The sequence below is a fragment of the Humulus lupulus genome, chromosome 5 (assembly GCF_963169125.1).
Source record: "Humulus lupulus chromosome 5, drHumLupu1.1, whole genome shotgun sequence".
NCBI lineage: Eukaryota > Viridiplantae > Streptophyta > Magnoliopsida > Rosales > Cannabaceae > Humulus > Humulus lupulus.
Window position 1 is genome coordinate 240485378 of NC_084797.1, and position 11522 is coordinate 240496899.

General features: G+C 43.1%; 1 protein-coding gene across 1 annotated transcript; it reads left to right on the forward strand.

Moving 5' to 3' along the window:
* Nucleotides 1-2293: 2293 nt before the first annotated feature.
* Nucleotides 2294-9017, forward strand: LOC133780173 (uncharacterized). The gene is made up of 3 exons (XM_062220045.1): nt 2294-3168; nt 3252-3622; nt 8976-9017. Exons 1-3 carry the CDS (start codon nt 2556-2558, stop codon nt 9015-9017), a joined length of 1026 nt encoding a protein of 341 aa, XP_062076029.1. The 5' UTR covers nt 2294-2555.
* Nucleotides 9018-11522: the final 2505 nt, after the last annotated feature.

The window sequence follows — 11522 nt, forward strand, 5'->3', positions numbered from 1 at the left end:
CCAGAGTTTTCTCTCAAGAATCAGAAAATCCGTCCTTTACAATGGTGCATGCCTTCTCTATTTATAGAGAAGGATGCAGAATACTATCCCACATATTTTGGGTAGTTACTCTTTTGTGAATAAAATAAATGGCTTTAAATGCCTATAATTAGATATAAAAGGAAACGTCCCTGAAGACCAGGAAACGCATAACTGACCAAATAATATCCCACGATTCTTGGGGATTTACATTAATAAATGAGGATCATATCCCATATCTACAACTCTTGTAGATATTCAAGGTAGTCATTGCGTATCTCCAAGGCTTCACGTCATTGTGCGAGCCGCTGACACTTCCCGAGCTGACATTTCTTTCGAGATGGCATATCGAGCTCGAGATCCCTGCTCCGAAGTTGCTTCTGAAGATGAGGGGCTCACAGAGCTATCCTTCGAGATCGAGATCATTTCGAGGTCACCATATTCGAGATCTGTACCATACTTTGCAGGCTCCGATTTACAATCGTAGAGCATACCCTTAACCCTCACGAGACCATTTAATGCGAACTCAGCTTTCGAGGTCATATTTGCTACGGCTCGAAATCTGGGTATAACATTTTGCCCCCTCAAAAGTATTTGTTCGAATCCTAAGAGAAGGAAACTTTTGAACTACTCTTTTCGGGAACCATACCGTCACACTCTTAAAAACGGACACGTGCCAGATGGGTATTGCTCACTTTAGGTACTTGAGTACCTTGGGAACATGCCCACGATCGTTCGTCTGACAGCTTTTCGTCGCTATCTTATCATCGACTCCCCTCCATTCGATCTGTTGAGGATTTCAATCAACGTTCCTGATTAATTCAGTTTTCCCACCTATTTATGCAAGACTCCCTCTTCGTCTTCTTCACATTTTCTCATCACAGACCAGAAAAAAGAAACACTCCCTAAACCTCTTACCACAGTTCATGCTCATTGCATGTTTTCCAGGCCGAAGAAACAAAAGAATCCTGGTTTGTACGACTCAGTGAGTTCTTTCCTGCAACCTCTTCTCCACTCGACGATTTCGCTGCACTCCCCATTACTGTGTAAGTACGCCATTTTTGTTGTTCCTTTTATATTGTGCTTGCTGTGTATGTTAGTTTACGTTATTAGCATGATGCGATAGGAGGGTTTGAACCGATAGGTTTTTAGGCTTTCTGGATTTTCACTCTGGTAGTTCGTCTCTGGTTTATATTCAGATTCAATCGTTTGAATGTGGTTTCAACTTTCTGGGTTTTGAAGATTTTAGGCTATGTTTCTTGTACACCAAGTTTTCGGGTAAAAACCCTTATTCTTGACAATTACACGAAACCCGAAAAAGCCCTTTCCTGGCTAACCGCCACCTTTCTTTCCCTTGAACTTCGGGATTTTCAAAAAATCATCCACGTTCTTTTTCTTCCCTGTGGAACACGCGCTCTGACTCTTTAGTGAGGGTCTTAATATTTAGTTTCTTGCCCTTAGTTATCCGAGCTTATCTTATCGAGTTTGTGATCCTTGCATGCATGGCCCTCACCATTTTTTCTTTCTCGTTAGATGTCACAGAATCTGGAAAGACGGTGGGGGTCATTACGAGCAATCCCTTACGAGCCCAAATCTCCGAGCCCGGAATCGGTCTTTGTTCGGAACCAGCGTCGGATTAAAGAGTACGAGATCGCACGCGAGCAAGAAGACATCCGAGCCCACTATCGCCGCCAGATTGACGAGGTCATCGAAAAGAAGAGAAGGGTCCTTCGGGAAGCCATCTATCCGGAGCCGAACCCCGGACCTAGGCCAGTTCCCCTCGACCCCGCGTTAAAAGTCACGGTAGCATACCATCCGGGGGAACTTCAGTTTTCCTTAATGGCGGAGCCTTCGTCTTCGCAGCCTAGGAGGGAGATGTTTGAAGCCGAGTTCTACTAGAGCTCGGTTACCACCTCCGACCAGATAACTGACATCCTGGCCCTTCATGGCCTTAGCTCGTTGGACACACTGAACTGCCGAGCTCCGACAAGACATGAACGGAGCTGCTTCGCTCCTGGGGGCCGTGATTCCAGTGTGAAGTACGCGGCCTGGAGCCAGGAACACCTAAAGGCAGGAGCTTTGCTGCCCCTGAAGTCCTTTTTCAGAGATTTCACCGATTTCGTTGGGTTGGCTCCATTCCAACTCAACACCAACTCATACAGGGTGCTGTCTGCCCTGAGGTCCTTATTCCACGAGCTGGGGTGGATAGGACCTTCACCCCAAGAGATTTTATGCCTCTTTTGTTTGAAGAGTAATCCCTCCCGAGCTCGGGGAGGAGATGGTTTTTACTATCTTTCGAGCTATCCCAAAGAGACAAAAATCTTTGAAGACCTTCCGAACCATCCCCCTGACTTCAAAAGGGCTTTTTTCTGGACAGACGGTCTGTTCCCGTCTCGACATCGTTCGTTTAGGCGAATTCGTAAGTATTCTCGTTACTTTCTATTTTTGAGCTCGAATCTTTAGTCCTTGTATCCATGTTTAGTTGAAGTGTATCTCGCCTTTCAGCTAACTTTCAGCGTCCCACCCCCGACGAGACAATGAAGGAGCACAGAGGGAGCCTGCTCCGACTCCCTTATGGCAGGAGGTCTCTTTCATTTCTGTTACATGAGGACAAGCTTCGAGCTTGTGGCTTGTTGGGACAGGGCCAGTCAACCTCTGACTGGTCCAGTAAAAAATACGAACGCTGGGAGGAAGTGCCTCTGCCCACAGGCATCCTTCCTCCGAGGAGGGAAAGGAAAGCACCTCTCCCAATTCGCTCGAGAAGTCCGCGGTCAGGGAACGAGGCAAATGATGAAGCCTCGGGTTCGGACTCCGATGGAGGTAAAACCCTTCCTACTTCGCGAATGTGGTCTCCCACTTTATTAAAACACAGGCCCAATAGACTAGTCTCGTGCCCACAGGATAGATATCACTTCTACATATGGAGTTGGGTAGATGACTGTGTCCATAGGTTTGATAGTGGGCTCGGGAAATACGACACTATGTATACCACAGACGAGATGTGGAATGGGATAGCTGTGCAGTATGGGACCAATGACTATAGGGACCTTTCGAGGTTATCACCAACTTATAGGGAAGGCCCTCCCCCCGCCTCTTCTGAAGACGGGGGAATTTCATGGTCCCCAAGCTCGATCTCGGGGGAAAGTTCCAGTTAGGTTTTTTCTTTCACCACTCTATATAGTGTTGGAGTAACTTGTATTTCTTTCACTGACTCACTGTGATGACTTGTGCAGGCAACATGGACTCCGACCTCGACGCCCTCATCGACAATGCGGGTGCCAAGAGGAGCAAGCGCCCCAGGGCAAGGGGACTGACAACCAGTCAGCCTGGGAAAAGCTCCAAGAGATCTAGGAAAACGCCTCCTCCTCCCCCGCCGGCTTCGAGCTCTGCTGCTGCGTCGACTGGCCAGACTAACGTCCCCACGACGATACCACCCTCGCAGGCCGTCGTCCCTGTGGTGGCGCCGGCCTCGCAGACTGATATCGCTGCCGTGGTTGAATCCCAACCTCCTGTGGCGGGTCAAATGCCTTCTACCCAGCTCGTCAAAAGACCTTCTGCTTCCCGAGCCCAGAAGCTAACTATTTCCACCCATATGGATTCATATGTGGTGGATAATGCTGCCGGTCCTCACGGGTCTACGCTGATCTCGGATGTAATGTCCCGGATTGGCCAGAGCTACGGCAATTTTGAGGCTCCTCAGTGGCAGTGTCTAACTGGCACTCGGGACCGCACTGTCCTGTACGAGAAGAGTATCGAGCACACTGTCGCGGTAAGTATCCTATATATTCCCTTTGCTTACATTCATGCTGTCTCGAGGCTAATGATGGTTTCTTCTTTTTTTCAGGCTCTTGCTTTCACTGCCCAGCTTAATTACGAGCTGAACAACGAGGTCCATTCGAGCAGGACCCTCGCCCAAGAGGAGAGGGACCTCCACCTTAAAGCGAATGACGACCTGAAGGCAGTGAATACTAAGCTCGAGGCAGTGGTTAAGGAGCGTGAGGAAATGGCCAAGGAGCTCGGAAAGCTGAAAAACGAACTCGAGGAGCAGAAGAAAGACAACATCCAGCTTCGGGAGACCAATAAGAAGCTCGAGGAAGACAAGGCCGTCACCCTCGACCTCGTGGAGGATATCAAAACCCGCCTTACTGCTGAGTTCAAAGAAAAGAAGGAAACGGCGGTCGATTCAGCCATGTACCGGATGTGGGCCTATAACGAAGAACTGGACACCAGTTTTTTGGGTCCCCTCGAGGCGTCCTTCCTCGAACGATGGAATGCCCGGCTCGAGAAGGAAGAGGCTGACCAGCTCGAGAAGGATAAAGCTACTCCGAGTACCGTTTCGGAGGGAGCTCAGGAGGATAGTCATGCTATTCGTCCTGAGGGGTCCGGTGCCACTGATGCTGAGAAGGCCAAGGAGACTCCTCTTCTTTGAATCTGCCCTCGGGGAGATCAGTTTTCGGGGCTGCGTCCCATTATTTCTGTAATTATTTCAAATTGTGCCCACGGGGCTGATACAATTCCCTTTATTATTCTTTTATATACTTACATTTCTTGGTTCGAAATATTTTGCATATTTTTATAATTGATGGACCGGTTATGTTTATTTATGCATACAAACATAGTTTGGATTTAGGCTCGAAATTCGATGCATTCATGCATAGTTTATTCGATTTATCCGTTTCCAACCTCGTTATTTATCAAGGTCGGACATTACTGTAACCATGAACTGAAAAGTACTTATATGGCATGTAATATGAATGATTTGGTTAATCTTTTTAGTCACTTTTCCTCATCCTTAGTATCTTAGCTCCGAGGTTATGAGTTCGAAACTATTTTAAGATGTTCCAGCCTCGATCTCGACATATTTTGTGACGGGTTTAGGCTCCCATTCATCATTGATCGATAATTTGGCTGGTTTGTTCCAAACCTGTTATGCTTGCACATCTGGTTAATTCCAAACGTTTTTGGTTTTTGGTAGCTCGGTAATGTCCGAACTATCTAAGCCCGCGTACTTGGTTATTTCCAAATACTTAATGTTTTTTATAATTCGGTTAAGTCCGAACTATCTAAGCTCGCTCGGTTAAGTCCGAACTATCTAAACTCGCGTATTTGGTTATATCCAAATACTTTTTTGTTTTTGATAACTCGGTTAAGTCTGAACTATCTAAGCTCGCGTATTTGGTTGTATCCAAATACTTTTTTTTTTTTTTTTTTTTTTTTTAAAGCTAGAGGTATGTATACCAATGTTGCCCCCTTAATATCCTATGAGTGTGACCATAGGTTATTAAATTAAGAGAGATTGCAAAAATAAAAATAAGTTACATGTGAAACAAAGTAGACCCTTTATTTGAAATTCAAAAACAAACTAAGTACAGAAAATCATGGTTACGGGCGACACTTCCTACACTATTGATAATATGGTCTAAGGTGTTCGCCATTCCATGCTCGTGGTATGAGGTTCCCATCTAATCTCGCAAGTTTGTATACGCCAGGGCGGATGACTGATTCTATCTGGTATGGTCCTTCCCAGTTTGGCCCGAGTACTCCTGCTGCTGGATCTCGGGTTGCTAAGAATACTCGTCTCAAAATCAGGTCTCCTACTCCGAACTTTCGACTTCGAACCCTTTTATTGAAATATCTTGTTGTTCGTTGCTGGTAAGCAGCATTTCTCAGCTGAGCCTCCTCCCTTTTTTCTTCGATCAAGTCTAGGGTTTCTTCGAGCTGAGTATGATTGGAACTTTGGTCGTAAATCTGAGTTCGAATTGTCGGAATTTCGACCTCAATGGGCAACATTGCCTCGCAGCCGTATGCTAGAGAAAACGGGGTATGCCCAGTTGATGTCCGAGCTGTAGTTCTATATCCCCAAAGGACTTGGGGTAATTCCTCAGGCCATCGTCCCTTCGCTTCTTCCAACTTTTTCTTCAAGGAACTCTTGAGAGTTTTATTAACGGCTTCGACCTGACCGTTCGCCTGAGGGTGAGCCACTGACGAAAAGCTCTTGATTATACCATTCTTGTTACAAAAGTTGGTAAATAAGTCGCAGTCAAACTGGGTTCCGTTGTCAGACACAATCTTTCTTGGCACTCCATATCGGCATACGATGTTCTTTACCACGAAATCTAGGATCTTCTTTGAAGTTATGGTCGCTAGTGGTTCAGCCTCTGTCCATTTTGTGAAGTAATCAACCGCGACCACAGCATACTTTACTCCTCCTTTGCCAGTTGGGAGTGAGCCTATGAGGTCGATGCCCCATACCGCAAAAGGCCATGGGGACGTCAACATGGTTAGTTCGGAAGGTGGAGCTCGGGGTATCCTGGCGAATCTCTGGCACTTGTCGCATTTTTTCACGAACTCGAAAGAATCCGTCTTAATGGTTGGCCAGAAATATCCTTGGCGTATAATTTTCTTGGATAGGCTGTGCCCCCCGGTATGATCTCCGCAAAACCCTTCATGAACTTCTCTAATAATCTTCTTTGCCTCGGGGGGAGTCACGCATCTGAGCAATGGCATGGAATACCCTCTTCTGTATAGCCTTCCATCCAGGATGGTGTAACGAGGAAGTGGATACATTAGTTTCCGAGCCTGACTTCGATCTTTGGGAAGAATTCCATTTTCGAGGTATTCAACGATCGGGCTCATCCAGGTCGGTTCTGTCTCGATCATGCACACATCTTCCTTGTCTGACTCAGTAATGCTGGGTGCTGACAGATGTTCTATGGGTACAACATTCAGCTCCTCATTTTCAGTGGAAGTGGCGAGCCGAGCTAAGGCATCTGCATTTGAGTTTTGTTCTCGGGGAACTTGATCTCGACCAGGTTGAGCGTTCCTGCGGGGAGGTGAAGGATATCTTACGGGAGACGGAGGAAACCGTATAGGTGACGGTGGTTGCCGTCCTTGCCTCGGCCTGGAAGGTCCAGAATTTGCCCGAGATGGGCCGGTTGCGTTTGGTGCGCTACCAGGAACCTGAGTCCGAGCCTCGACAGGAGCTTGGTTGTTCTCAGTTCCTGCAGGCACTTCCACGGGTGGATTAGGCGGGACCCGAGCTCGGGTACTCCTCTGAGGCCTAGAAGGAGCAGATGGCTCTGTTGGTGCTGGAGGCTGAGCTGGCCTCCTTGTGTTAGCATTTTTTCGTGGACGTCCACGGGGCTTCCGGGGAGGAACGTGCACGTCCCTTGGAGGAGGGGCTCGGTCTTCGCGCGGAGGTGGGGGCTGAGCCACCTGCGCCTCCGCGGCTATCCTAGTCAACTCCTCGTTACGTTTGTTGGCATCTGCCAGCAGTTGTTTCAGCTGCCGATTCTCCAATTCTACAATAGGGACATAACGCTCAGGGTTATAGTACATGTCCTCATCCCTTGGTTGTGGAGGTGGTCCCCGGGAATCAGAGGACCCACTCCTTTCATCAGCGTCCGGGTTCTCCATTGGCTGTTTTCCAGGACGCCTTGGGTAATTTTCTTCAGGAGTGTTCTGATTGTTTGTAGCCATGAATCTCTCAGGGATGGATGCTTGAGGCTCTCAATGAAAGCACCAAACTGTTGACACCGTTTTTCGCCAACAGATAAAAGAAGAGAACACGCAAACAATTAAAGACAATGGTTAAAACAAACAAACGAATCAGACACACGGTTTTTACGTGGTTCAGCAGTTAAATCTGCCTAGTCCACGAGTCTCTGTTATTAATCTCAAGATTATCTCTGAACAATCCTTTAGCATGAATTCTCCAGAGTTTTCTCTCAAGAATCAGAAAATCCGTCCTTTACAATGGTGCATGCCTTCTCTATTTATAGAGAAGGATGCAGAATACTATCCCACATATTTTGGGTAGTTACTCTTTTGTGAATAAAATAAATGGCTTTAAATGCCTATAATCAGATATAAAAGGAAACGTCCCTGAAGACCAGGAAACGCATAACTGACCAAATAATATCCCACGATTCTTGGGGATTTACATTAATAAATGAGGATCATATCCCATATCTACAACTCTTGTAGATATTCAAGGTAGTCATTGCGTATCTCCAAGGCTTCACGTCATTGTGCGAGCCGCTGACACTTCCCGAGCTGACATTTCTTTCGAGATGGCATATCGAGCTCGAGATCCCTGCTCCGAAGTTGCTTCTGAAGATGAGGGGCTCACAGAGCTATCCTTCGAGATCGAGATCATTTCGAGGTCACCATATTCGAGATCTGTACCATACTTTGCAGGCTCCGATTTACAATCGTAGAGCATACCCTTAACCCTCACGAGACCATTTAATGCGAACTCAGCTTTCGAGGTCATATTTGCTACGGCTCGAAATCTGGGTATAACAAACACTATTCTAATAAAGCTATCAATTAGCAAAACAAAACTATAGTCAACACACTTAGTAGTCACAACTCACAAACAATCAAACTCTTCCATTCTCTCCTCATTTGTTTCAATACTATAATTCTCACCCCTTAAAACTAAATTACACTACCCAAATAAATATAAAAAGCATCGCTTGAGAAATTTTGAACAAGTTTATTTTCATACGACCGAAAATATTTATTTTAGTTAGATCATAAATATAATATATATAAAATTAAATATTAATATTAATCTTAAGAGAAAAAAAATAAGATCAATATTTAAAAATAAAATGTTTTAATAATTTAAATTAATTGAAAATCATTAAGTAAAAAAAATATTTTTCTAAAGTTTTTTTAATTGATTATGATAATATTTTTAATTTTGTAAATAATTATTTAGAAAGCCAACTATTAAGTGTCTAATCATTTAGTTGATTTTCTTAATATTTTTGCCTTCTTAACATTTTTATTAAAAAATAAAAATTATTTGAAAACATAAAAATAAAATAAAAATATTATTACTATTTCAATTAATAAAAAGTTAAAAAAATATAATAAAATTAATTAATGTTTTGATTTTTGAAAAGCTATAGATATTAGAATTTTATAAGAACATGTTATGTTATTAGGTCTTTTACAAAACTGTCACTCGATTTTTGCAAAACTTCTAAGTTTATAGTGGTTATTACTGTGACAGTCAGAATCCCGTGATCCACAAGGAGAAAGACCGGGTAAAAGTTGTGCAATCCCACATCGTCTGAGGAAGGTAAAGTGTGATGATTCTAACACTGTGTAGGTATGAGAATACACAGTTGAAGATGGCTTAAATGGATTGATGAGTATTATCTATGCCAACACTTGAGAACTCCAAAGTTAAACGTGCTTGACCCGGGTGACCTCCTGGGAAGTTTTCCCAGGAAGCGTGCGAGTGAGGACAAAGCACGCTGGAAAGACTCGTGTTGGTTTGCAGGACCGATCGTCATTCCAGGAAACAGTCATAGTGACGTGGGGCGTTACAATTACTCCTTTATTAAAAAAAAATAGATATAAACAAAACTTCTAAGTTTGCATTTTATATATATATTGTGTGGGATTTTACATAAAAGAGCTTTGAATACAATTTGAGAGAGTGAGAAAATATGCGTAAACCTATTATTATTTTCTTTTGTATTGTAAGAGCCTGAGAATAGTAAATAAGGGTTAAACATAGAGATTCTTATATGAAACATAAAATGGTCAAAAACAAATTTTGGGAAAAGAACAATAAACTAAAAACGATGAAAACTTGGTCCAATCAACTTAAAACGATGAAGAAGAAAAGGAGAAGAGACACCTAATTCGTATTGTTTACTGAATTTTTCAGAAACTAGAATTATCAAAGATAAGTGAGCTTAGAAAGTAATAAATAAAGATTATTGCACAAAGAATTTTACGTGGTTGGGGCGTTAAAGAGCCTTAGTCCACGAGTCGATTGCATTATAGCTTTTTAGGAGCTTAAGTGATGAACTCTCTGAATTTGAGCAGGATGTATGCTTCTTAGAGAAGAATTCGATCATTTTCCCCAGTGCACCACTATTCATATTTATACACAACAACAAATATTTCTATTACCGGCGGGTGATTCCGCCGGTAAAACCCCATCGGTAATAATCGGTCGGTATTACCATCATTACCGACCGACTGACACCACCCGCCGGTATTGTATTACTACCGGCGGATTAATAGAGGCGAGATTCCGCCGGTGATGTGCGACGCTGTGACCTGTTTGACCCGTTTATTACCAGCGGGTTCCGCCTCTATTAATCCGCCGGTATTAAAATTCTAATATTAAAATATAATAATTAATTTTATTTTATTTTTTAATAAATATACATATAATACTTATTTAAAAATAATAATATTTAACATAAATTATAATTAATAACACAATTAATATTCATCAAACAAAAATAACATTGTAATTAATCATAAAATTAACTTAATTACAATGTTATTACAATGTTATTAACATTGTCTCATTTTAATTACATATGAACTAATTATAAAATAAACATAATAAAATTTCAATTGTCTTAATATAATTAAAAAGCATAATCTAATTATTATTGTTTTGATCGGGCCAACTTGGTGTAAAATATTCATTAAGATCAATATCTTGATCACTAGTATTAGGGCGCGGCAACGGTGGTGAAGCAAACTATGGTGCTTGTGTAGAGTGATGTTGCGAAGATGATCTAAATTGTCGAGCATGTGGTCGCGGCGAGGGAGACTGATGCAAAAAACTCTCAAACTGACCATACCTCTGCTGCTGCGACGAACTCACAAATTGACCATACATCTGCTGTGGATGCTGCTGCTGCTGCGATGAATCCCCGAAGTCACGACGCCTAGGATGTGACGTCTGAGATCCTGTAGGGACGTCGGGGTAATAAAAAGGAGGGGACTGGGAGGAGCGTCCATACGTGTTTGGATAATTCTGTTGAGGTGGATACACATGTTGTTGTTGTTGTGGCATCGACCAAGGAGGTGGACTTTGAGAAGATATACCACCTTCAGGTTGTGATGGTAAATATCGTTGGAGAAGGCTTTCAAACCGCGACTCAGTTTCTGTACTGGTATGCTGAGGATTACCAGATGGACCTTGTTGAGATTTCAACATCCGGATCTCTTCACACATTGACTTAATTATTTCCGCCATAGTAGCAATGTCTTCCTGAGGTTGGGCCTGTGACTGACTTTGACTTGTGGAGCTGGAAGCTGATTTTTTCCCTTTGCCTTTGCTGTAACCTACTCCTCTTTGAAAGTCAGACCTCTCCCCAAGTACTTTACTCATAATCTCGTACTGATCGATTGACGAGGATTCAACAGCAGATCCAGTTTCATATCCCTCCGTCGGTCCTTGAGACTGGCTTTGAAGTCGTGCCCTCTCAAGCTCTTCCGTCATTTTTTCCTGTTCATAAAAAGTGTTAGAAACACATCAGTAACATGGTTTAATGAAAATAATAACACAAAAGTTTCTCGAGTTGTGTCGTTGACAAAAATTTTTGTCGATTTTCTCAAATGGCTATCTTTCCAAGTATCAATAACATGTTCATCAGGGTTCGCCTATACAAATTTAGAGATAGGAAGTTAGAATGTAAAATTTTGTTAAATTAAATCAATATTTTTACTTACAA